The sequence below is a fragment of the Lissotriton vulgaris genome, chromosome 3_1 (genome assembly GCF_964263255.1).
Source record: "Lissotriton vulgaris chromosome 3_1, aLisVul1.2, whole genome shotgun sequence".
Classification (NCBI taxonomy): Eukaryota; Metazoa; Chordata; class Amphibia; order Caudata; family Salamandridae; genus Lissotriton; species Lissotriton vulgaris.
The window spans coordinates 976,584,763-976,612,692 of record NC_141689.1 but is presented as its reverse complement, the minus strand read 5'-3'; the positions used below and the strand labels follow the sequence as shown (position 1 = coordinate 976,612,692).

At 44.6% G+C, this 27,930-nt stretch overlaps 1 protein-coding gene across 1 annotated transcript in view; it reads left to right on the top strand.

Moving 5' to 3' along the window:
• Positions 1-27,930, top strand: part of CEP78 (centrosomal protein 78) — a 479,433-nt gene that overhangs the window by 59,677 nt on the left and 391,826 nt on the right. Inside the window, exon 8 of the mRNA XM_086961339.1 lies at positions 14,305-14,369. Within this exon, the coding sequence (XP_086817465.1) occupies positions 14,305-14,369 (65 nt within the window). The remainder of the gene's footprint in view (positions 1-14,304; positions 14,370-27,930) is intronic.

Sequence of the window (27,930 nt, the reverse complement as noted above, 5' to 3'; positions counted from 1 at the left end):
GATGTTTAGGTTGGACTTGACAGTGTGACTCTCACCTGACCCTTTAACCTACAACAGTATTATTTTGTGTTTTTGCTTCCACACAAATACATATCCCTTCCCAGGCTGTCTACTTGTGATGCTTCACATTAGCATGCAACTCTCTTTTAAAGCCAGACCTGTTGTCATTGCCAATGCTTGTTTTCACAATTATTAGGCAAGTCTGTTTTACTTCTTATTTCCTTTAAAGCAGTGTATGCAGGGACTGGTTTTTATTGGACGTGGGTGGGATTTGGAAAGTATAGTTCCTATGTTGATAAACTTTAAGTTGGATCTGTCTAGCGCTTAAACTAACAGAGTTCTCAGTTAAGGTGTTTTTAGTGATTCAATGGCATCTCATGTAAGCTAACCATATGCATCATGCGTACAGTCGCATGTATACCAGTTACATGTGACTGTGTAAATTTGTGCACTGTGGTTTCAGCTTGTTACTAATTTTTAAATATCTTTGTTGACATTTTATAGCCAGTGTGTTGCTTTGTTAAGGCTAAGTTAATTCAAAATGAGAAATGATCCAATAGTACGCACATCAAATAAATGCTAACATGTTTAACATCTTAAACCTGGATATCTCAATAGCTGACTGTCCCATTTCACAGTATTTTCCCTTGCCATGTTTAGTTTCTGTACCTTTATTCTCGCACTTGCCTTATCGTTTCAGTATAATATTGGGCAACTCCAGATGCCGGTTGCTCTCAGTGTGTTGTTAGGTTCATTTATTGCCACTAGCCTCTCACATAACTCAAGTTCAGGGCTCAGTCAACACCTCGTTCTCGAGTACTAATGCTGTCCTACCCAGCCAGGTATTATTCAACAGGGCACAGATTGTCAGTTAATTGTGAGGTCCATTCCACCACCTAGAGGCCTCTTCGTGGAAAGTGCATAATTAATGCTTCCTGTGCCTGCCGCCTACTCAGATTGTGTTTATCTTGGCTTCTCTTTCTTCATGTCCACTGCCAGCCTACAACCCTAAGGGTTGCATGTGAACTTCATCTAGAGTGCAGCAATTCGCATGATATTTTCGACCTTTTATTTTCTTTAAGCTTCTGAATATGACATTTATAACTTACAACATCCTGCCATCTTCAAAAATGCAAAGCTCTTTGATTAGTTTTGTGGCGCCATAGCTTCTTGCCAGATGAACACTGTCTCCTTCCACACTTTGACTAAGAAAGTGCCTGCACGTATAGTTGGCTATGGCATTTTCGACTGTGCTGGGTTGGGTGACACACATGCATGATATCATGACTCGCTGTTACTGCTCTTTTAATTTGTACTTATAATCAGTTTTTTTTAATTCCCTTTTTGATGCGTTCAAACGCAGTGTAATGTATTAGGCTGTCCTCATTTGCATCGAATTTTACTGTGATTAGGCTGTGCACCAGCTTGTGCGTGGTCTTGCAGAGCTTATCGTGCACAGTGTACCACGCACACACTTAATGTTGGCCTTATTAGCTCTTCTTGCATGCCTATCGTTTAAATAGTTTTTCAGCGACTACCTTCGCTGCGTTGCTTATTCCTCTATCAGACACAGAGCTGTAAAATTCCATTTAGTTACTCTTCAGGTACCCATTAGGAGCAGAGTGACTGCCGCCCTATTGTAACAGTGGGGGCATGTGAAAAATGACTAGTTAAGCACTTCTGTTGTGTGATTTGGAAGCATAGACCCAGAATAAGTACTGCAACCACCCCAATATTAACATTTTATTTCTAAGGGTGATTTTACCACCCTGATTTGCAGATAAATCCTTCCTAGGCAGCTCCTCAGTTTCCTCTGTAGATCAGTTAGTATTTATTTTGGAGATTTGTATAGAGAGGATTTTGTTCCTAGAAGCAACAATTCTCTCGTAGTAACGACAGACTGCATTGTGCTTTCCAGCCATTATGCTGTCACAACTGTAACACCGATAATGTGGGAAGTTCTTTCAAGTAGTGGGGAATAGGACAGGGGTTACCAAAGATGACAGAAAAAAAGCAAGATTGCAGAGAAGACCGTCTCCAAAGGCAGTGTTCGAAATCTAATTAGCCAACCACATCGAGTCCTTAATTTGCAACATTTGTCTGACTTTGTTTTGTATATCTGGTTTACACACAACCCATCTGAACAGATATACAAAAATGTAAATATAAATAATGTTTATAAAAGTTCAAAGAATCCATCGGCATCCCATACTTTTTTACTTCAATTCATTCATCAGTGTTTTGGAGTACTTGACAAGCTTCTCCCCATTCTGACACTCTTTCCTAATAGTTAATCTTTAATAACAGCTTCATAGAGCTTGTTTAAATATGAAAAATATAAAAGGATTCGAGTTTCTGAATCTGTTGTATCACGCTTACAGAATTTGCTTAGCTGTTGTTCACCCTTGAATACCTTCTGAAGCCTCTATCTTGTCCTAAGTCGTCACATGCTCGAGCCTTAATAACACGTTTCTTCCAAATTCTAGTATACTTAAGCACTTCCAAGTAGCCACAATGTTATCACCAACATTGAAATTATATAAAATAATCTTTGACATCTTCAGCTTGACGTCATTGTGATTCGATCTGCCTGCTTTGCAAAATTGCGCAATTTTATCTTTTCTTAAGCAGTTATGCTGAGGTCTTTCCTTCCAAGTGGAGTGCTTCACATTTGAAAATTGTAATATAATCAAGAAAACAATACCATCTGTGCTCTGGCCTTGAAACACTGCCCAACTCAAACATCAGTCCAACAGGAGATGCACCAGCCTGATTTCAGTTGCGACACATGTATGGAACTGTTAGACATTTCAGAGCAAAGCTGCCAAGGCTACAACTAGCTAAGTTATTGAACAATCTTGGAGCTCTACAAGTAATAACTTTGCTCAATAGACATTCAAAAATAAATTCACATGCAAGTCACACCCACCTCTAGAATAGTTGCTCCCAAGTCTGGTGTTCATCCCACTTCTGATGTGGGTCAAACATCTGCTTTTGGTCACACCCAAGTTCATAATGATAGATCTCATGGTATCATAGTTAATATTTGTCACATCAAAATATTCCAACTCAACTGAAACCCTCACCTACTTCTACCACCCATAACATCATAAACCTGCCAACTCTTTGAGGAATCCATGAGAGGTACACCTTAGACGCACCTATGCATTTGAGTACATTTAGTCAATAAAAGATGAAAAAGAACACTAGGTAAAAAATGTGTTAACGAGAAAAACATAGTTGCTCCTGTTTCTATAATAAAAGGAAAAGTCATTAAGATCTCATCCAACACATTGGAAACTGATGCTTACATGTTCAAGAGGACCCTTGGTCTGCTAATTGTCGTTGTCTTCTTTGTTCTAAGTGTATGACTGAAAATATGTGAAATATGGTTTGTGTGTTCCTTCCGCTGGATGTACAAGGAGGACTATTTATTTGTTCAGTAAGGACTTGTTTCAGCTTTTTTTTGTGTGCACTAGATTCCACTGCCAGCAATTTCTTTCAAGCTTCCACCCCATTGAAGTCCTTATTAACAGAGTTGGTTGAGGGATGCCACCTCGGTTCCCATGAAGTTTGTACCTATTGATAAGAGAGTGGCCAGTGTTTTTTAGGGCTCGCTGCGAAAAGAGAGAACTATAGCTGTCGGCTCAGCCGACAACGAGCAGAATGTGGATAAAAGACCTGGCCGCGTTGTCCCATAGGATAACGTTGGGGGCCTGCGCTTTTGCATGGCAGACAAAGCCGGATCGCGACGCGCGCCTCGTGGAATGCAGGGGGAGTCTGCAGAGGGGCGCGCGGCGCTCATAAACAGACAGCGTTGGCTAAAGGTGGAGTTCTGTCCCAGTCGCTAACCACCTTCGGGCCCTGTCAGCAGGATGCGATGCTGGTACGCTTCAGGCGTACGGCGCGTACTCCAGGATACTTGGCAGGCGCTGTGCGAGTCATACTCGGCTACTAGCTCCAAGCCGGTACGACGTGAGGATCTCAGCGGGCATTCAAAAGGGGTACGCTTTAGGCGGACTGTGCGTTCGGGGCAGGTACGGGCCAAAGGTGCGAGGCGCACAGAGGGGGCCGGCACGCCGGTATGGGCCCAAGGGTGTGAAGCTTTCAGGAGAGTTGAGGCGGCAGTGCTACACGGAGAGGCCAGTACGCCTCGTACAGGGCAGCTCCTCTTTGGTGCGGCGCGGCCTCGGGGATGTCTCCTGGTCAAGGGTTGGTCCGGAGCGAAGCAGGTATGTAGAGGCGTCGCGGCGGCACCCCGCAGTGGGTACGGCACGTACCGGCAGATCAGCGGGTGCGGCACGGCCTAAGTAATAATGTACAGTGCTAAGTCTCTTATTCCAACAAGATTTAAAAATGATATAGGTCTCGCCTTTCATTAAGTTAAAGCCATTTGCTTTGCTATACAATACCATTAGCATAGCAAATGGCTTTAACTTAATGGCGAGACCTGTTGCATTTTCAATGCTTGTTTAAAAATCAACCTTTTCCATGCTTTTTTCTCGGTACTCAGACCAAGTTGTTTAATTGATGCTATGTTGATTTGCAAACGGACTAATTTGTTTTTTGTGTGCAACAAAATGTTTAACGTACCAATTTCCACCAGTTTTTTTTTTTTGGCAGCCAACAAGTGATCTTTTTGCCAGTCGGTGGCCAGCATATTTTTTAATTAATATTTTGAGAGCATGTTCGTTGTTTATCAGATTATGCAAATACGGTAAGCTTGATACTGTCCTTTCACATTGCCATTATGAGCAGCGTTTGATACTTTAAAATCTGTTGTAATGAAAGTACAGTAGCTCTTCACTGCTACTTATGCCAATTATTTATATTTTTTTTAATACTGTATGCAACTCTCACTTATTAGGTATCATAGCAGCTTAATGCCTGTCTTCGGTTATTAAAGACTCTTTAATGTTTGTATTTATGTGGTTTGATAGTTTAAAAAAATGCACCTTCTTTAGTTGACCCAGTTGCAGGTGTAGATAAAAAAAGGGTCTATCGCCATGAAATGTAAAAAATCAACTATTTTGCGTTGCTGTCTTATTTAGGAGGCAAACCACTTACTCCCAATATCTACAGTACATGCTCTAGACATTTCATAATGGAGAAAACTGCTCCATATATAAGATCTATCCTAGACCTATGTTAGATGAGCAAGCATATGAACAGGGGAAATGTTTGAGAGGCCCACTTATTTAATACTTAGCCACATTGCTTCTTTATTTATTTATTTATATATTTATTTGATTTATATAGCGCACTATAACCCAGAGGTCTCTAAGCGCTTTGTCAGGGTCCGCTAGGCAATACATAGGATACATCTGGTTGCAATTTAAAGGCCTCCCCACGCTTGTTGGAAAAGCACAGTTTTTAATTTCTTACGGAAGGACATTAAATTAGTCTCATTCCGAAAGTTCCAGCGGCAGTTTGTTCCACATAGCTGGCAGTGTGTATGAGAAAGCACGCCCACCCACTGTGGTCAATCTACAGAGTGGCTGAACCAGAAAGATGGATTCAGCAGATCTGAGCACCCTTCCTGGTTTGTAGAGTGTCAAGCGTGATTTCAAATAGGTAGGTGCCCTGCCATAAAGGGCTTTGTGAACAATGCAGAGCCCCTTAAACATTAGCCTCTGTTTAACTGGCAACCAATGTAATTCCCGCAAGAGGGGGGATGCATGGGTATTCCTCAGCTTTTTAAAAATGAGTCTGGCGGCGTCATTCATGACGGTCTGCATTCTATTTAGAAGTTTTTGTGGTAGTCCTATGTACAACGAGTTGCCATAGTCCAACCTGGCTAGAATCATCGCAGAGACCGCACTCCTCAAAGTGGAAAAAGAAAGCAACGAGGAGACTTTCCTAAGTTGTCGGAGGAGGCCGACACAACTGCCCACCACAGCTGTAACTTGCTTTTTCATGGACAGCTTACTGTCTACCTGGATGCCCAGGCTCTTGACCACTGCCGCCGGTTCCGGAGGCATGCCCAACTCCCCAGGCCAGAAACGATCACTCCAAGGGTTGCCAGCGATGGTAATTGGCAACACCTCGGTTTTGTCCGGATTGATTTTTAGGGAGTTCCCGGACATCCAGTTAGCTGTACTTCTAAGAATGTTTTGCAATCTGGCAAAAGCATCCTGGCTATCATCCAATTGGATGATAATCTGGGTGCCATCCGCGTAGTTATATACCTGACAGTCCATTTGATTAAGCATTAGAATCAAAGGCTGCAGATATATATTGAACAATAGGGGTGACAGAGCAGACCCTTGCGGAACTCCGCAAGTGATCGAAGTTGCGGTAGAAAGCATGTCACCTAATTGCACTCTCTGCATCCTCCCTTGAAGAAAGGATGTGAACCATGCATGTGCTGTGCCCTGAATGCCGAATTCCCTCATCCGCGACAGTAGTTGTTCATGACACACGGTATCAAACGCCGCGGAGAGGTCCAGCAGCACCAGGGCCCCCGGGGTTTTCTTGTCTGCTCTGTTCCTAAGCTCATCTACGATAGACAGCATAACCAGCTCCGTGCTATGGTTGGCACGGAAACCTGCTTGATTCGGCTCTAACAGCATGTTGCTTTCCAGGTGTTCCGACAGAGTGGTGAGAACGTGCTGCTCCAGTACTTTCGCCAGGAACGGTAACTGGGAAATTCGTCTGAAATTTTTCAGACAATTCGCGTCCGCCCCCGGTTTTTTTAACAGGGGGATCAGCCGAGCTTCCCTAAAGAAGGAGGGCACTTGGCCAACCTGTAGAGAAAGATTTAGAAGACTCAGCACATCTTCCTCTATACCAGGGAGTGCAAGTTTAAACACTTCAGGTGGACATGGATCCGACCTGGAGCCCGACTTGACCCGCCCCATGAGAGAAAGCAACCTCTCCTTTGTAATCGAGGGTAAGGTGGAAAGTAAAGATGTAACTGGCGTTCTAGCTGGAATGACCACCGGTGGGCAGTCAATTTGCGAGGTCGCCATAATTTCAGTGACCAGGTCGACAATTTTGTTGGTAAAAAAGTCCTGAAATTTTTGACAATCTTCCTGACTAAAATCCGGAGACTGTTCCTTGTTTTTCCTGAGCTCCGTAAGGACTCGGAAGACTTCTTTCTGGGGATTCGTAGCAGTGGTGATCCTCTCCTCATAAAACTCGGACTTCCTAGCTATAATCGCTTGCTTATAGCTAGCGAGAGCCAGTGTATATCTGCTCTGAGAGTCAGGACTGTAATCCTTGCGCCATACTCTTTCCAATTTACGTAAACCACGTTTCTTTGCTCTAAGTGCTTCATTGTACCATGGGGCCCCTCGTCTTCTATCCACTAGGTTCACCCTACAGATTGGTGCTACTCTGTCCGTAGCCTTCATGAGTTTATCCATGAGTTCCCCACAAAGGAGCTCTGGATTGTCTGGCCGGTTGTTAGGAAAGGGGGTGGTACGAAGTAGATGTACCATTTTGTCTCCATCAATTTTATTCCACTTCCTAACTGCCTTCCACCCTCCTATAGTTGTTGTTCTTTGTCTGTCCATTAATAACTTGCCTCTCACCAGATGGTGATCGAACCATACACATGGCTGGGCCGTTGCCATACCCTGAGCAGGAACTGTCGTCCACACCAGGTCCAAGGTGTGGCCCTTGGCATGAGTTGGACCCTTTACTTGTCGAGCCAGATCCAATGAGGTTAACGCCTCCTCGATCTGTACCGCCTGACCGTCTTTCGGGACCTTCTCCCAATGATAATTGAGATCACCCATTATCACTACCTTAAGGATATTGGCTTTGTATGTTTGATTCACAGGCCATACTTTTTTCAACATCCTATTTGGTGGTCTCCTCAGAAAGGTTATCCTTCTCTTTGGAGTAGGTGAATGTTACTAGCTGAAGGTGTTGCCCTTGTGCTCGAAGGAAGCATTAGAAAAGGTGAAGGCACTGCTGCTGACAGACCGCACAGATGTAGGTGAATGATTTGCGATGCAAATGTAGATGCCGCTTACCTATTCTCGACTGAGCACTAAATTGGCCACACGTTCCTGAATAGATTCACAAAGAGAGTGCATTCAAATCCAATTTCTATCATAATGGTTTTACCATTTAATGCATTTTTTTTCAGCTTCGGTTGTTAGTCTTAATTGGCCTGAGCTATCTAGGTGGCGACCCTGCTTTAACACCTTCAATGCTGATGGTATTCCCCTCCTGTGCTGACCCTGATTTATTCCCATTGTTCATGACGAGCTGAGCTCGTCATGAGTGTACGAAAGCTGTACCTCATGACGAGCTGAGCTAGTCATGTGCACCGAAGGTGTTAAAGGCAGCTCTTACAAATGGGATGGGCACCAACTCTCCTATATAGTATGATCCATCAGTAAAAGAAACAATTAGCCCTGAGAATCTTCACACAAGACTTTTAAAATACATTACACTCACATTATTCTTTGCTCCCCAGTAAGCCTTACGCTAAGGCTGAGTTGTGCTGGGCCCTTCTAGATGACAAAGAGCGCCACATTAGTAAGTAACACATTCGTATACATTCTTTATTGAATCAATAACTGGCTCCTTGCAAGGGTTTTCTTTTAGTCAGGAGCCTATAGGCTTAAAGTCAGGGTAGAGTGTACCTTTGCTGAGAGGGCAGCATGTCTACCTCATTCTGGAAAGCATGCTTATCAAAGCAGCTACATACCAGTGAACACACCTCTGGTGAAAGCAATCTATCTTTACCACCTGCAGAATTGCATTTGATCCCCAGGAACTTGATAACATTTTGGGAGTGTTAGAAATGGGTTCTCTGGTTGGCTAAGGCTTGCACCAAAGCCAGGCAGAGACCACCACTCTAGTCAGGACTTGGGAGTTACATGCCAAAGATAACCCATGCTCACCCCCTTGGTAGCTTGGCACGAGTAGTCCGGCTTATCCCGGAGGCAATGTGTAAAGCGTTTGCGCAATACACACACTTTGTATTACCCTAAACATATTACATCATAATCACACATATACACTGTGCTAACTGGCACAGGGCAGTATCTACATGGGATTATATACACCTGACCGGGCCAATTGGGCCACTGTCAGACAATCACAAAGGGAAATTAGCAAATGTAGAACATATACTAACTGTAGCACAAAATAAAAAATGTAGCCAATCAGTAATAACAACCAGTCGCTACGGGAGAAAAAATGAACTTGGCATCATCAATTTAGCATAAATGCCATTGTGCCTAACATCCTAAGCATAAATGCACTATACATTAGGAATCAAATATATCCTGCCCAAACCTCAGGGGCATAAGTACATTCCGCATAAATCACATTAGACATCATGTTAGGTATAAAACATCATGTAATTACCATCATAAACCCAGTGTGCCGCAGGCGGGGACACAACACCTGAAAACTGGCCCCAGGCCAACTGGCCTCTCACAGGGCTCCAATGCCCTATGTCCAATAATGTCAGGGCTGGCTGCGCATGCAGCAAAAGTAGAGTGCGCAAAAGTTAAGGCCTAAACGTGGCAGCTGCCCACTACTTGCTGGGCAGCTGTGAAGGCCAAAATGTGGGCACTGGCACTCCCTGTGCCAACTCTGTTCCTCTCAGGGACTTCTAAATCAATCTGCGCCAACCGTGGCCGCTGCACTCTATCAGGAGGGGCAGCGGGGAAAATGGCCTGAGCCCTGTTCTGGGGCTCTTGAACAATAACACTTACCCTCTTGGTGCAGCTGCCCTCTGCGAGCGGGGCAGCTGGGAGAAATGGGTCATGGGCACCTCGATGCCCTCACGTTGGAGCACACAGGCTCTAAAACAAATATGCCCCCACAAGAACAGAAAGAACGGCACAGGAAGTCGGGCCCCACTCTGGGGCTCCTTGAACAAAAATCATGCCCCAATAGTGGAGCGGCTTGCCCTCCTGCGAGTCCGCTCAGCAGCTGTGCCCCCAAAGAAGTACTGGCAGGAGGTGGGCAGGCACTGGCAATGTGCCCCAACGCACCCCACCAACCCCTTCGGAAACGAGCCCCACTCACCGGGCTGTCTGGGGATGCTCCTCTGGTCTCCAGGCTTGCTGTGCGGAACTCTCCTCAATTCTGGGGACGCCTCCTCCGGTGCAGGCGCGGGCTCTCCCTCACGGCACGGGAGCCACGCCAGCCACTGCAGCCCTTCGCCACTCTTTCGGGCACTGTCCAGTGCGGGGTGGGCTCCAGCCTGGACTCTTCTTCCGGCTCACTTCTCCTTTGTGCACCGGAGCGCGGGGTGGGCTCCCGTCGGCTTCCGGCTTTTTCTGGGCAACGTGCAGGGCTTCCTTTTCCTCCCGAAACCCGTCCCTAGACAGGCACCACCTGGCCGGACTTCCTGTTTCGCCCGGGTTGCGACGGTGATTTTGTTTCTCCACAAGTGCGGGGTGGGCACCCGCGTCTGCAAGCACAACAGCAGGGTGGGCTCCCCCTGTTTTAAAGCTATCTAAAAAAAGCGGCAATTATGCGGGGTGGGCACCCGCTTTTTTCAATAGGACCGAAAACCGGCAAAGATGCAGGTGGGCTCCCGCTCCGTAACTATACGTAGAAAGTCACCAAAAATGCGGGGTAGGCACCCGCTAGAGAGCATGAACGCGGGGTGGGCTCCCGCTCAATTCCCACGCCAATAAGGGGAATTCTACACTGTGCAGCTTCGTGCTGCAGGCCCCAGCAATCCTCCTCGGGCAGAAACACAGCGCTCCTCAGCACCAAAGTCAAGCGCTTCTTCAAAATGAAAAATAAAGCGCTCATCAGAAAATTAAGATTTAGCGCTTCCCAGGTGCTTTAGCACAAAGTCCAGAAAAAGTCTTATGGAAGGAAAAGGGAGGGGGGGCAAAGGGCTGGGCCCAGGCAGGCCAGCTCACAGGGCCCTCCAGCAGGGAGGCAGTCACTAGTGGCGGTTCCTCCTGGCACCCCACAGCAGCAGCAGGCCCCCCTCAAGTCAGGCACAACAGAGAACAACTTTCATGGGGTCACAGCCCCTTCTTTAATACGCTATGTTCCTTTTGTGACACAGCACAGGGCTGGGGGAAAACCAGGTTAAACTGGTTTGGGGTAGCTTTGGAGCACTTTGTTGTGCTCAGCTCCCCTCCCCTTTGTCAGGTGGGGGCTAGGTGTTCAAACGCACCACAGGGGGCGGAGCCAGCATTGTGGCGGGAAGGCACAGCTCTGTTCAGGTCCCAGGTGCAACTCCTCCCTCCCATCTACATGGAGATCTACCTATTCACCACTGGGCAGGCTCATCCTGGCTCCTGGAGCCAAGCACACCATCCAGCCCCTGTCAATCACAAGCCAGACATGCACTCCACATCAGGCAGGCAGGCAGGCACACAGCACACAGAAATGGCAACTTCTAAAAGTGGCACTTCTCCACCAGTCACAATAAATCTGCGGACACCATTGCGCAGCATTTATTCTCAGGAGTTCGCACATACCAAACTTGCCCCTGCACTCCTCTCAAACCAGGAATTACCATGGACACACATATCCCCAATGCATTCCTATGGGAGGCAGGCCAATCTCACCACATGCACTCAGAGTGCGCACGCACTTTACACTGGGACACAGTGCTAAAGTGCGCAGAGGCCAAAAACTACTAATATCAGGTCACAGTAACAGGCAAAAAGTTTAGGGGTGAATGTGCCAAAAGGGCCAAGTCCAACAGGGAGCTATTATAAACTCCATTTGAGTTACCAGTGTTTGCATATTTTAGTCCCTTCTGAACAAAATTCAGTGTTTTCCACTGGGTCAGTTTTCGCCTCTGTAGTCACTGCTCCACTGTGTGCCATTGTGCATTTTTATTTTATTTTACATGTCTGCAGTGGTAGATCCTGTATATATGTCTGCGAAATTAGTGGCACATAATACTCTGAACTAGCAAGATATTGGTGAAGAAAAGAGTAGCTTTGATTTTGTTCTAGTCCAGGAGCAACACAATGATTTGTTTTTCTTATGAAGAACCTCTGGTAGAGGTAACAGTAGTGCTGGACATTTCTTAGAAAGGCTGGGCTGCACATTGGAGTAATTTATAGTGCAGGGTCAGTGGTTGGAGGTAATTTACCATGTAGTTCTGCTGGTGTAAAATGTTGTTTGCTTCAACTTGAAATGCTTTCTCTTTTTTCCAATGCTAAAGGAAGACGTTTTAATCAGAAAACTAACATAATCTCCTCAAACTGCTTAAAAAAGAATGGGGAATTAGAATTGATGTTTCTGCTATGTAAAGCTTTATGCAGATCTCAGCACTGCTTAGGTTAGGGCCATTCATGTACAACATTAGATGGATACCTTTTAGCCTATGCAAAGGATCTTACCCTGGTGCCAGGGCGCAAAACATATACAGACTTAACGGTAAGATACAAGTAGTCCAGAGCTCCTTAGAGTACAACTCCATTTTGTATTGTCATGTAAGGCTTAATGTAGGGATGTCATGTTGATACATTTAATACATTGGGTCACATGCACGAAAGGATTTGATGTGCCCAAACCATGTTGCTGTATATGTGGGCAGGCTTCATGAACTTCACATCTCAAACGGCAGTGCACAAAATGTTTGATGCACATTGCGATTTCTTGTGAGTTACAAGTGAAACGACAAGTTAAGGGGGGTTTACCTCCTTGCGGCTGTTTTCATTCATCCAAACAGAGTATGGAATGCAGAACTACCACATTAGCTCCATTAGTCTCCAACTTAGTTCTGAGAATTGCTAGCTCCCTACTGAGGTCTGTAGTATGCAGTGTGCAGTTCCCACGATTGAACAAGTGGAGAAGTGTGGCTCACTGGTTAGAGGAGGTAGACCTGGAAGCAGAGGTCAGCCCGGAACCAGGGTTCAATTCCCGGCTCTGCGGGGTCTTGAGTCCTAAAATAACCATGGACTCGACCATTCTCGCTCCGGTGCCTACTCGATTCACGGGTTCACACTCTGCGACTCTGGGCAATAGCTTGCTTAATCTCCACAATGGCCCTTCACGGCGGGATGCCAAGCTTTCACCTTGCGGATACCCTGCCGGGGTTATCTTACAGGGGAATACCAGGACGGGTTCCCTAAGCAAGCACTTAGAAACCGCTCGGTGATTTGCGCTATATAAATTCCTGTACATTTACATTTACATTCCATGAATTGAATTAGCATTTCGTCTGTTCCGAGGATGCTAAAATGCTTACTATCAAGTCAAGCAAATAGTCAACTTATAAGGTAGCTAGTGCGGTATTAAAAACACTTTATAATTATTTGCTTTTCAACCAATGCCAGTGGAGGCTGATTATTGTGGACCTGTAGGAATATACCAGTTAACAACGCCACACAAAGGTCTTATATGCATCATATAAAGATACCTGGACAACATCTGCAGATATGTTTGCATCTAGTTTGTATGCATTCCATGGGTGCTATTCTGACACGCTTTGAGTGGAGCAGTGCTTTGAGGTTTGCAATGCAATAGCATATGGCTGCATCTACAGTTCTTTGAGCAAGATGGTTGTCTTCAATTGATTCAATTCAGTCTTCAATTGATTACATTCAGAATCTCAGGCAATTAATGCGGAACGGTGCTTAGGGTTAAAATAACAAAAGTGATAACTCTGATTTTGATGGGTCTGCAGCACTGCAGGTGGAGGAGGGGACTGTGATGCATTCTCTCCTCTACCCTGTTTATATAATGGCAGTTTTTGATGTTGCCATTCAGGTCCCTGCTATACATGGAAAGAAAAGGAAAAGTATGACACTGGGCATTTTTCAGCTGGCAACGCCAAATAGTTAATTATAACTCCAGTAACAAGAGGAGCCCCTTAGTTGCCGGAGACTGGGAGGTGGGGCGGAGTGGGCAGTTCTAGGCTGCTTTACATAGGTCAGCTTGACTTAAAAAGACACCTGGTAGCTTGGTAGTGATGTGATGCCAATTTCTGCAGTAATGTATAAGAAATGTGTATCCACTTAAAAACAAGTCAGTGTACTTTTGATCTGTTGCAAGCTTATGTGGGCAGGAGATCACTGTTGTATGTGAATATGCACACAAAAGCTATTTTAAGTGGAATTATACACAGTAGTTACATCCGCAGACATACCGTATTCAAATTAGAGTATGTATATATGTTTCTGATGTTTTGTTGCAAAACATGTTCACATCTTTAAACCTTTTTTTGCTTTTTCATGGGGGGCAGGGACCATGTTCTGATTTGTGTTATTTATTATTGCTTGTGAGTGACTATGGACTGTTGAATGTTACATGTAGTATCTTGGTACACGATTAATGCATCAGTCTAAGTTGATTTTCGTTTTCCTGTTAAAAACTGCTAACTTCATGTGTAATTTTTCCTCTTAGATCACAGTCTATTGAAAACTATTATCGAAAGAGTCTTGATGAATGCACATGATACAAATCCAGAGGTAATTTTTGTCTGGGTCTGTCCAACCTGTATTTAATGTATTAATTTATTTTGTGTTCAGTGTCTTTCACAGCAGCATGTCAACCTGAATGCAAATTTTCCTAGCTACAAAAGTCACATATGCAAGCATCAAAAACGATCCAAGAAGCCAAAAACATTACTATTCTTTTCAAACTTAAAAGGCAACAGACCAATTGAGAGAACACTTAAAAATTGCCTAACTGGCCCAGATTCCATCAGAAGCATTGTGATTTGTTATGTTATGTTATTAAGATTTGTATATCGCTCAGCTGCCCCAGCAAAGGGGCGTCCCGGCAGTACCAGCATCATAAAACAGCAACTATAAACCGAGCAGAAAAGAGCGCTAGAAAAAGAGATAGAAAGCATAGCCTAATAAGAAGGAAAAAGGAAGGTTTTGATGGCTTTCCTAAATTCCAACAGGCTATCCATACTGCCAATCTGGACAGGTAGTGAGTTCCAGAGTCTAGCCGCCAGATAGTGGAAAGACGGGCCACCTGCGAGAAGACGTTTCACACGGGGTACAGTCACCAGGTGCTGCCCCAGGGAGCGTAACTGGCGGGAGGGAGCATAAGGGGTAAGAAGATTTGCCAGTATGCTAGGTATGGACAGCTTCAAAATCTTGAAAGAGAGACACAATGTTTTGAACTGGATACGCGCTGCCATGGGAAGCCAATAGAGTTTCCCGATAGCAGAAGCTGTAGAGCAGGTGCGTGGGTGCCCCTCAAAGCCCTACCTGCAGCATTTTGAACGTGTTTCATCCGCGTTATTTCGGCCTGGTTAGCCCCTAGAAGAATGGAGCTGGCATAGTCCAGTAGGGATAAAATAGCTGACTGGACAATCAGCTGGTGGGTCGAGGAATCAAAGAACTTTAAAATGGGTTTGAGGCCGCGCAGAAGGCCGAAACAAGTGCCGGGGACTCTTTTTGTGTGGTCTTGGAAACTGATGAGGAATCCATCCAGGCCCCTACGTTCTTCCCCACTGCTTTTGGTTTAGGGGCCAGGTCCAGAACGCTTGGCCATCAGTGCTTGTTCCAGGCACTCTAGTTCTTCTCCACTAACAAGACCTCTGTTTTGCTGGCATTTAACTGCAAGCAGTTGGTGGTCATCCATTCCGCAATGGCAGCCAACCCATCTCTGAATCTGGATATATTCAGAGGGGAGTACTCCGTCAGGACCACCACCAGCTGTGTGTCATCAGCGTATGAGACCATTGTAAGGTCCCATTGCCTGGCAACTGCAGTCAGAGGCTGAACATACAGATTGAATAGTGCCGGGCTCAGCGCCGAGCCCTGGGGCACTCCCTGGTTGATGGAGTAGGCCTGGGAAAGAAATGGAGGGGCCGATACACGAAAAGATCTGTCGGTCAAGAATGATCTGAGCCATTCCAGGGCCGGACCAGCCACACCAACTTCCTCCAGATGTTGTTGCAGGATACCATGCGAGATCGTGTCAAAGGCGGCACTGAGATCGAGCAAAATCAGTGCCACAGTTTGACCGGAATCAAGGCTGAACCGCAGGTGTTCTGTCACAGCTAGGAGAGCTATCTCAGTGCTGTGGCCCGGGCGGAAACCGTTTTGTGAGGGATCCAAGATGTTGTTAGCGCTCAAAGAGTTGGTGAGTGTGGAATTCACATGAGCCTCCGTAGTTTTGGCCACCCACGGCAAGAGGGATATAGGCCGAAAATTTGAGGGCTTAGTTGGATCAAGCGAAGGTTTCTTAAGAATGGGGGAAACCCATGCCTGTTTCCAAGGTATCGGGACCACAGCAGTGGAGAGAGAGGAATTAACCAGCTGACATAGTGGGGCTAGCAAATGGGGGACTGATTCCTGAAACTGAGCAGGCCTTAAAGGATCGGCAGGGGTGCCAGATTTAACTATCCTACTCAGTCTAACAAACTCATCCTGGGTGATACTCGGGGAAAGCTAGGAGGGACGGAAGAGGCAGGGATCCGTGAGGGACTATTGGAGGGAGGAGGGGTCCTTGAGGGAAAAGCCCGATGAATGGTGCAAATTTTCTCAACAAAGAAAATGGCGAGATCCTCGAACTGCTGTTCAGATGATATGGGGGATTCCAGATTTTTCCTAACCCTCAGATCTTTAAGAATCTTAAAGATACACTTAGCTGGATTAGGGCTAAGCTTGATTTCGTTGGCATAATATGCTGCCCGGACATTACAAATGGTCTTATGATATGATATAGTGCTTGAGCTCCCTCAAATAGCAGACTTTTCCCAGAATCATTGTCTTTCCTCCAGTCAAGCTCCAACCTCTTACAGGCCTTCCGTAGAATGGACAGAGACTCATTGTACCAGGGACTGGCATTGACTGTGCGGCCCTTACACCATTTGGCAGGTAAAAGAGAGTCGAGCCCCCGGGTGATCCAGGCACAGAAAGATCTATAGCCTGTCTCCGTGTCTTCAAGTGGTCCTAGAGGATTCATATTAAGAAACATGTGGAAGTCCTATAACCTCAGTTTGCGCCATGGGCGTTTAAAAACAGGTGGATGGATTGTTTTGTAGGGGGATTCTATAGTGGGGAAGGATATTTCCATCCGTGAATTTTCGGTCCAACCCATGGGAATAGGAGTACCCACGGTAGCAGCCGTAATGTTCGAGAAAATAAGATCTAACAGGTGGCCTGCTAAGAGTGTGGGGCTGGACACCAATTGGGGGAGTTGGTAAGCGGCTAGATCAGCAAGAAGACTACAGATCTCGTTGTCTTTGACTAAATCGAAATGAAGATTAAGGTCGCCAAAAATATTAAAATTGGCCGTATCCAAAACGTGAGCACAAACCACCTCCAGAAGAGCGGCTATGAATTTAGAGGTGGGCCCTGGTGGACGATAAATTAGCAGCCCAGATAGTCAGATGGGTACTGATTGTAATACCAAATCGTGCACACTCCCAGCCCTCAATGGCTTCTTTTACAAAAAGGCATGGGTAGCAGGATTTAACAATCACCGCAATGCCACCTCCTCTGGACTCCCTGTTAACCATAAAAATAGAGTACCCCGGAGGCAATGCGAGATTAGGTTCTGCACCGTGTCCTCATTGAGCCACGTATTGGTTAAAAAAATACATCCAGGGATTCCTCCCTGATGGCAACCACTGAATTCTGCAAACATTTCTTTAATTTATTCAATTGCAAGACCGAAAATATTGTACAGACCATGCAAGAAATCCCCGTAAAACAAACCACTCCAATTTATCTCTGTACCTTCCTCAGTTGTTTCATATATCTGTTCTGAGAGCAAGTTCTCCAATCTCTACAATAACAGAGGCAACCAACTTACAGCTGATCCCTGCCCAGCAGCCTTTATTAAAGAACGGATGGACACCCTTACTCTAGACATTGCTCTCCTGCTGAACATGTCATTCAGATTTAGTCAGATTACATCAACCTTTAATCATGCTAAATTCACACCGCTACTAAAAAATAATAGTACTAAAACAAACAAAAAAAGTAAAAACCTACAACCGATCTAAAAAGACCCAACAAATTATTTCCTCATTTAAATCTACCACTGCTTAGCAAAATGTTGGCATCAGAAACACAACAATTCTGCTAATTTGTAGAAGCACACATGTCCATTAGTCTGTACCTAGACCTGGCAGAGCCCTGAAACCACATTGCCAGGAATCTGAGGATCTACTGTCATCACTAGGTGCTAACCAATCTGAAGTGCACAGCTCTGGTTTTCCCCAGAGTTTCCAAAAAGGACTAATGTAAATTTCTAATCGCACTTTGTAGCGCAGTCTGATAAACTGGACACACAGGTGCTAATAAGCCACACACTTGCAGATTTAGTATCTTCTCTTGATACCATATTGTTGACTGAGTTCATTGATTAGGCAAACAGTCTGGGATAATACCCCCACCTCCCCTCTCACTTGCCATTATAGCCTGACAATTTGTTAAAACAATAACTGATGGTTTAAAATACTTAAAGGGATCACAATCTCATGCAAATTCGATGCCTTCCTATGATGGCTGAAATGTCTAAATCACACAGTGTGCTTTCTCTTCTTCAGGCGATCACACTGCTCCATCTATTAAATGCAGTGGGGCTGCGTACGTTTGTGATGCTGGGCATGAGCAAAAACAAACAATTGCAGGCCAATAGTCTGTTGAAAGGGCATATATGGGCTCAGAGCTCTATGCCAGTTAAGCCCGTTTCTAGGAAACACCACAAAAGACTTTGTAAGCTTGATAAATCATGTAAAATAAGTCCTTTGTGTCCACGGTTGGGGGTCTAGCAATGATTCAGATATACAGAAACACTTCCCCATTTAAAAAAATACATTCCAAGCAGCAAAAAATTACTGAGGTTGGCGAGGACCATTTCACTGCTGAAACCTCACATAACAGGACAAAAAGAGGAACGTAGGGTTAAAGAAAAGCAAAATAACAGAGTGGGTTAGTCCGAGACTAACTCTTTAGCACAATAGCAGATTCTTAGTGGCCATTGGACAGTGTTTTGGTCTTTTAAAAATGTTGAAAACATTTCTTCCACTTCTATCCTTGGCCCATAGGAGGACTGCGGTTCAAGCCCTGATAGGCTCAAGGCTGGATTACGCCAATGTGCTATATCTTGGCCTCCCTCTGTACCTTCTTTTGCGCCTGCAAATGGTACAAAAGTCTGCTGCGTGAGCAATTTTCGGCCTCGGCCGAAGATCTAGTGCTGCAGGACTTCTGAAATCTCTTCACTGGCTGCCTATACGGAAACGCATTGGCTTTAAAACACTCACAATGGCTTTTAAGGCTTTGCATGGCACTGGTGCCCGATATCTGAGGAACAGAATCGGCTTTCACCATCCGTCCAGAGCTCTACGCTGCATCATTGGCGCTGGCTACGGTCCCGGTAATCAAGCGTGCTCGCATCGGGGTCGCTCCTTTAGTCATCTGACGCCCCTATCTTGGAATGCACTGCCTTTGTCTTTGAGGAAGACAGCTAATTTGCTGTCATTTAGAAAGGATCTCAAAACATAGCTGTTTGGCCAATGATTCCACCGATTACCGTGCTTTTTGCTGTGCTGGGTCTTGAATAGCCCCGGGACACTCTGTTTGAGTAGCTGAGCGCTCTACAAAACACTGGGTAAAATAACATAACACTATAGGGGAAGTTAATGGTCTTTATTCCCTGTAAAGGTGGATGTTTGTTATGGAGTGCTTTCTTTCACCATTTCCACAAATTATGGAAAGGCTCATACGAATGCAGTGGACGTTTTTTGGGCCGGTAACGTACAGTTAATGCTCAATCAGATTTTATAAGTCCTGAAACTCTTGGCAAGCAAGTTTAAACTCTTACTGATACTTAACTTGGATTTAAAGAATAGAGAATGATGAGGGAGAATATTTGCATAAGATCTCAAACATGTGATACACTGTTGAAACATATTTTTCTCATGCCTCTAGATGGTGTGGGATTCTAATTGCTGAACCCCATTCGACTATTGAATGAACCAGGATTTCTTGGAACATCCCAGAGCTGTTCTGGAAAAAGAGCCACCTTTGATATTAGGCTCTCTAGGGCCTTACTCCTGCAGTACCCCCCCGTGCATACATTTTAAGTCCCAGGTCAAAAAACAAGAATCATTGGCTCTACAATACTTAACGGTGCTCAGGGGGCTTCAACCTGTCTAAACCTATAGAATGAGAGGCTCCAAATTTACTGGAGCATGTCAACATGTACCAAAGTCAGTTTGTTTACACCGGGGGGGGGGGGGTGCTCCAAACAATTCAGAACACAGGAGATAGGTGCAGATGTATCTAACTCAGTGTTTCCCAAACTGTGCATGGCAACGCACTGATTGGTCTCCATCCGATTTGTTCTGGTGGGTTGTGAAACTCCAAACAATAAATAAAGATGCTTTTAAATTCTGTATTTATCTAGTCACATTGTGGAAAGTAAAACAACAAACCGTTGAACTAATAAGCTCCCTAAATGCTTATAAAGTGTGTGCACACTGCTAATTTGACACATCACTTGTATGACAAGGAAACAATAGTTTCCAATTTTTCCATAATTTTGCTTTGACATTCCAGCTGTGATAGAGCTGGAAGGGTGCTATTATGTCCAAATGACTGAACTTTTAAGGTTTTTCTATTCAGTTAAATTGAGAGTTCATAGTGGGACATTCACTGCAGATGTGCTAATAAATTACCACCATTGTTCTAATTAAAAGAACACTCTATGAGGCTCAACGCTTGTGCCTGCTTTCTCATTCGATTAGTTTAAAAGTTTTGCAATCATAACAAGACTTGAAAGGGACAACAAAGCTCAATTGGTCTCACTTGTTATAAATTTGTATACATCGGGAACTTAGTAAGGAAATTAGGTGGAGTTACAAGGAATGGGTGAGGGGCATGTGTTGGATTGCCTCTAAATTGCTAGAGACCTCCTTTATCGCTTTATAAAGCTTCCTAGCTACACTTTACTAAGATGCTCCATTTCACTAACTACAGGCCTGATTCACAAAAGCATTTGTGAGTATGGGGAGTAAACCTACAAGAGTGCTCTTTTATATACTCTTATAGGCCTTTGGAGCTCTGCCTCAACATGAGCTACTCCCCATTTGTAAATGTGCAAAAAGGGTACAGTCCTATCTGTTTGGTCTACTGGAAAATTAATCTTACCTAAATATTCTGATTTCACTCCATGTTTAAATGTTTTGGGCCAATTCACAAGGGCATGTAACATGTATGGCGAAAAGAACTACTTTACATACTCCTAAGGGCCTTTCTCAATAGGCCTCTAAATGGTGTGCTCCTGCCAAGTTCTGCTAAATAGCTTAATCACAACTGTGAGCAGATAGGTAGCTGGTGCTGAACTTAAACCCCAAAGGAAACTATAACAGAAAACAGAGTGATCAAGCAACTATTAAATCTTTCTCTACTGCTTCCAATACAAATTCTATAAATAATTATATCAATTACTGGGTTTGGATGCCTGAAGCACTAATACTGAAACTATATGAATAGAAATGTTATGAAATTTGGAAAACTGGCATCAGTAGGAAATGCTGGCAGTTTATAACCAGTTGGGACTACAAGTCTGAGGTTAGCATAGGGGACTCAATTCCAGAAAAAAAACCTGCGTAGTCTCATTAAGATGCTCTGTTATGTGTCTGGACTGACCTGGTGGAAGCTGAGCTTTGACCTCTCAGTCTGCTTAAGCATAATCCTTGTTGACCTGTACTTTTACTAGGCGATTCTGAGTTGCCCTGACTGTCCCCAGAGTGGCCTCTGAGTCACTGTCCTTAGAGGCTTGGAGAGCGTTCATGGTCTTTTGGAGCTGACACCTGCCTGCTGCTAGGTATGAATGCAAAAACAACAGTTGATAGACAGAATGCAGAACAATGTCATACATTCATTGTAAGCAAAATCCGATGCACACAACAAGTCAGTGTGATATGAATGATCACCAACAAATGATAAGGATGGAGTCACACAGATGTGTTCTTTTTGTGTCGTTTTATTGGAATGCATATATTGAGAACATGAAACCAGCCGACACGTGTTTCGTCAAGCAGGGAGTTAACCCGTGACTCTTCAGGGCTAGGGGTGAAACAAAAAAAGGGGGAGGTGAGTATTAACGTGTCAATAAGACAGAACACATGATGGGAGGTAAAAGGAGAGGGAAGAAAAGATAAAAGGCCAGTGGTCAAGGAGGGAAAGTGCATGTGTGTGGGAACCGAAATGTGAGGTGAGTAAAAACACAATAGTGACATATTGTGAGTGAGTATAGCGGACCAAATCCCTTAGTGGTTATGTAACAAAGCTTGCTTATATTATTTATATAGCAAAATAGGCAGATACAATGTGTACATCCGTATGATGTTTGGGAGGGAGGAAATACAAATTGTTAAGACATAGGTACAGTAGCAGTTAGTGACCTAGCCGGGACGTGGTCACATTTCATGAGGATCAAATACAATGCACAGGATTGTGGTGACACCTAAGTGCAAAGAGAGGTGGGGTGGGGGGATGTGAATATCCCAAGAGAAATTAGGAAAATTAGTAGTGTGAACATAACGTAAAATAGTGGTTTGTCAAATTAAACAGTTTGCCTGATGTGCATCACTAATGAGCGAAGAAAAACAAACTGGAAAGGAAGCTCAGTAAGGAAAATAAATGGAACATTATGTACGACCCGGGTAGCAGGTATCTGCAGAGGGAGAAAAGATGTGATGCAGTACTCTCTAAAAGAGTCGGTGTCGATAGAGACACACTAATTTGGTCCGTTTGGTTCCTATTATCTATTCATCTGGAGCAGCCGGTATCTGCAATAGGAAAAACGAAAAAATATATACTCCTCTCTAAGGTACACCGTACTTGTAAACAAACAAATTTGGAGCATGAAGTAACATATCGCAGTGAGTTGTGGTAGCGTGAACTCGGTTCTCAGAAAAAATATATCACATACACATGAAGCGGTATATAGTGGTAGTTTTTTGGCAGTTTAGGTCATGAATACTCTTAATGGAAAAAAGGAGAGAAAAAAAAGAAAAAAGAAAAACCCCAAATCCGTATGTGTGGTCGGTTTTGCTGTTGCTGTAATTGCGGTTTGATATTAAGATCACATTTTAAAGGCAAAAGTAGATAATCTGCAGCGGCACAATTTGTGTGCACATTTTACAAGCATTACATTTTTAGTGGAAAGGTAGCTGTATAGAGAACGCTTCAATTGAAATGGTGGATAGTGATAAAAGTGGAGAGAAAAGGGTGAGCAAAGAGAGCGAAATCTGGAGGAAAAGAAAAACATTAAGAAGAGATACGAGTCTGGATGGCGATTGGGCGGCAAAAAAAATATAGACAAGGGAATACCTGTTAAGAGGTCATGAGAAGCGGGGTCTGCAAAGGAAAATGACAGAAAGGAAAAATGACTTTAGAGTGGGGAACATGAGTGCATCGGAGGACAAGGGTTGCTGAGGGTGGACGGGGGCTGTAAGAAGAGAGAAATGACTCACCGGTGGAACGGTGATATTTCCAACCCGGTCCTGATCGGGTGTTTTTACAAAAGTGTGATCGTACTATTCTGGTACGCTTTAAACGTTCCAGTAAGGAGAGCGTCGGAGAGTGGTGCTTGCGGCGTGTTAAGCCGTCTATAGTAGCCCCAGTATTTCAAACTTTGGGTAGAAGAGGAAAGATATTTTAAAAGAATTGTTGGCCCATTGCTAAGCTGAAACAGAAAACCTTAAGTCAGGTTCAGCTCTATTATCTCTAGCGACAATGCGGCTGTCGATTTCTTACCTGGGGTTCGAGGTCGGTCCGAGTGTTATTGATGGCGGGTCTCGCCGGGTATGGAGAAGACCCGGTCGCAAAGGAAGTGCGTGCTATTTAAGGGAAAGTAAATGGGACTCATTTGCGAAAGACTAGACCGCAAAGTGCGTTTATGCGAAGGCAGGTAGGGAATAGAGTAGGGATAAGAAGAAAGCGGACTAGTCTTGTATAACGTGATGACGGACTGCGGGGCAAGACGGCTTGGGCCGAAGTAGGGAGTGCTAATGAAAAGGTGGCACGGAAAGTGGGGTGGGAAAGGAAAAACTCTTTCCCCAAACCCGTTTTTCCTTTCCCACCCCACTTTCCGTGCCACCTTTTCATTAGCACTCCCTACTTCGGCCCAAGCCGTCTTGCCCCGCAGTCCGTCATCACGTTATACAAGACTAGTCCGTTTTCTTCTTATTCCTACTCTATTCCCTACCTGCCTTCGGCATAAACGCACTTTGCGGTCTAGTCTTTCGCAAATGAGTCCCATTTACTTTACCTTAAATAGCACGCACTTCCTGTGCGACCGGGTCTTCTCCATACCCGGCGAGACCCGCCATCAATAACACTCGGACCGACCTCGAACCCCAGGTAAGAAATCGACAGCCGCATTCTCGCTAGAGATAATAGAGCTGAACCTGACTTAAGGTTTTCTGTTTCAGCTTAGCAATGGGCCAACAATTCTTTTAAAATATCTTTCCTCTTCTACCCAAAGTTTGAAATACTGGGGCTACTATAGACGGCTTAACACGCCGCAAGCACCACTCTCCGACGCTCTCCTTACTGGAACGTTTAAAGCGTACCCAAATAGTACGATCACACTTTTGTAAAAACACCCGATCAGGACCGGGTTGGAAATATCACCGTTCCACCGGTGAGTCATTTCTCTCTTCTTACAGCCCATGTCCACCCTCAGCAACCCTTGTCCTTTGATGCACTCATGTTCCCCACTCTAAAGTCATTTTTCCTTTCTGTCATTTTCCTTTGCAGACCCCGCTTCTCATGACCTCTTAACAGGTATTCCCTTGTCTATATTTTTTTTGCCGCCAAGACTCGGATCTCTTCTTAAGGTTTTTCTTTTCCTCCAGATTTCGCTCTCTTTGCTCACCCTTTTCTCTCCACTTTTATCACTATCCACTATTTCAATTGAAGCGTTCTCTATACAGCTGCCTTTCCACTAAAAATATAATGCTTGTAAAATGTGCACACAAATTGTGCCGCTGCAGATTATCTACTTTTACCTTTAAAATGTGATCTTAATATCAAACCGCAATTACAGCAACAGCAAAACCGACCACACATACGGATTTGGGGTTTTTTCTTTTTTCTTTTTTTTCTCTCCTTTTTTCCATTACAGGTATTCATGACCTAAACTGCCAAAATACTACCACTATATACCGCTTCATGTGTATGTGATATATTTTTTCTGAGAACCGAGTTCACGCTACCACAACTCACTGCGATATGTTACTTCATGCTCCAAATTTGTTTGTTTACAAGTACGGTGTACCTTAGAGAGGAGTATATATTTTTTCGTTTTTCCTATTGCAGATACCGGCTGCTCCAGATGAATAGATAATAGGAACCAAACGGACCAAATTAGTGTGTCTCTATCGACACTGACTCTTTTAGAGAGTACTGCATCACATCTTTTCTCCCTCTGCAGATACCTGCTACCCGGGTCGTACATATTGTTCCATTTATTTTCCTTACTGAGCTTCCTTTCCAGTTTGTTTTTCTTCGCTCATTAGTGATGCTCATCAGGCAAACTGTTTAATTTGACAAACCACTATTTTACGTTATGTTCACACTACTAATATTCCTAATTTCTCTTGGGACATTCACATCCCCCCCACCCCACCTCTCTTTGCACTTAGGTGTCACCACAATCCTGTGCATTGTATTTGATCCTCATGAAATGTGACCACGTCCCGGCTAGGTCACTAACTGCTACTGTACGCATGTCTTAACAATTTGTATTTCCTCCCTCCCAAACATCATACGGATGTACACATTGTATCCGCCTATTTTGATATATAAATAATATAAGCAAGCTTTGTTACATAACCACAAAGGGATTTGGTCCGCTATACTCACTCACAATATGTCACTATTGTGTTTTTACTCACCTCACATTTCGGTTCCCACACACATGCACTTTCCCTCCTTGACCTCTGGCCTTTTATCTTTTCTTCCCTCTCCTTTTACCTCCCATCATGTGTTCTGTCTTATTGACACGTTAATACTCACCTCCCCCTTTTTTTGTTTCACCCCTAGCCCTGAAGAGTCACGGGTTAACTCCCTGCTTGACGAAACAAGTGTCGGCTGGTTTCATGTTCTCAATATATGCATTCCAATAAAACGACACAAAAAGAACACATCTGTGTGACTCCATCCTTATCATTTGTTGGTAATCATTCATATCACACTGACTTGTAGTGTGCATCGGATTTTGCTTACAATTAACTACAGGGAAGGATCTTCTCCATCCCTGCTTTTCAGAGTTTATGGTTTTCTCTGATCCATTTGCACCAACCACAAGCTAATATTTCTCTTGACCCAACCACTACCTGTTGTGCGCCAAAACATTTCTGAACACTCACAAACCCCTCGCAGAACCTTAAATGTCATACATTCACCCCAATACAGAGATCTGGGCCTAAATCCATCATTTTTTTGCCCACCGCACCACCCCAGTTCAGACATGGCCATATGCAAATCAGCCTTGACCCTGTGCCTCATGGGAACAGGCCAGCCCGAACTGCCAAGCCATGTCTTTCCTGGACCGGAATCAAGCATCCTAGGACCGGTTTCTGGCTATCAGCCGTCTTCAGCCAGGATAGCTTGACTCCAGTGACGTGGAGAGCACAGGACTCACTTCTGAGCATTCCATGGACACACAAAAACAGCACATGTGAGGAGCCCTGGAAGAACAGATTACTAGCGATTTGATGCCCTGAAGGTGAAGCTTCGAAAAAGCAGGTGGGGTGCGAACCTGTGACGATCCAGGGGAACCAGAAGGGTGAAAGGAAAGGTTATTATAAAAGGACTAGGACAGAGCAGGAAGGTGAGGCTTATTGGTATGGTGCACTAGAACAGGCTCCCAGTATGGTCCCCATGGGAGGGTAGGTGGAGCCTTGCGGTTGGAAGTGCGAGGGGGCAATGCACCCGATTGCGGAGCTGGATGACTTGTAACTGACATCTGGCCTCAGACAAGGCACCGAGGTGGAGGATCGGTTCTCCTAACTCAAAAACACAATTGAAGGCTGCCAAGCTAAGGAAGGAAAGCACACTCATTACCCCAAAATCCTAAATCATCGATGAAAGACTCCAAGGTAAAGGTCAGGCACAACAATATCCGCATGGTGGGATTTCCAAAGAAAGTCAAAGGCACAAACCTGTAATGCCTCTGAGATGCCTGGATTTGTACTGGGGTCCTCCAGGCAGACCTGTTTCTATGGTTTGTATTGAAACTGCCCGATTGTGCCCTGATCCAGAGACTTTCTTCCAGGGCTCTCACCTATCTGATGATTGGTATGGTGCTGCATTACATGGACAGAGGTGTGCTCCTTGGTCAAAAGCTTCGTGATGTACAACTGAACCACATCCTTCATTTTTCAGACTACACAAAATTTGTACCACACAATGGAAACCATTTGACTGATTCAAATAGAAGCTATAGGTCTCGAAGGTAGACTATTTGCTTCTGTATCATGTAATACTTGAGGCAAATCGTTCCTCTCTGATACCTTGGAGTCTGCATGGGATTAGTGAGCACAACACAATAGCAGGAATGATTTTTCCCCAAACTGTCTCCTCTCCCCACCCACACTAGGAGCAGGACCCAGGAAGCTGAGTCACTAGGTAAGTTCCTCTAAGACCATGTGAGTAGACGGTAGGGAGTCCCGCACACAATGCCACCGATCCCGAGATTACATCCTCTGTGGAAAACTCTGGCGTAGAGAAAACCTCCCATTACTGGTCAAGTACTGGCTCTATTGGGGATTGCCTCTGAAGATGTCACCAGATGTGGGCATTGTGCCAATATCCCTCCCTTGGTTTGAACTGGTAAATGACCAAGATCTTTAGGAGTAACGTTTTAAAACCTGATTCTTTGCTGAGCTAAACTGCAAGAGGTTTGTCTGGCCATGGCAAGCCTGCACCTTCACTGCAAAAGCTGAACTCCATGTACCAGATTTGTCACACAGCTAAGTAGAGCAACAGCTAGGTGTGGACCTACACAGTGAAACAATGCCCTTGTCTTTAGCATTCCAAT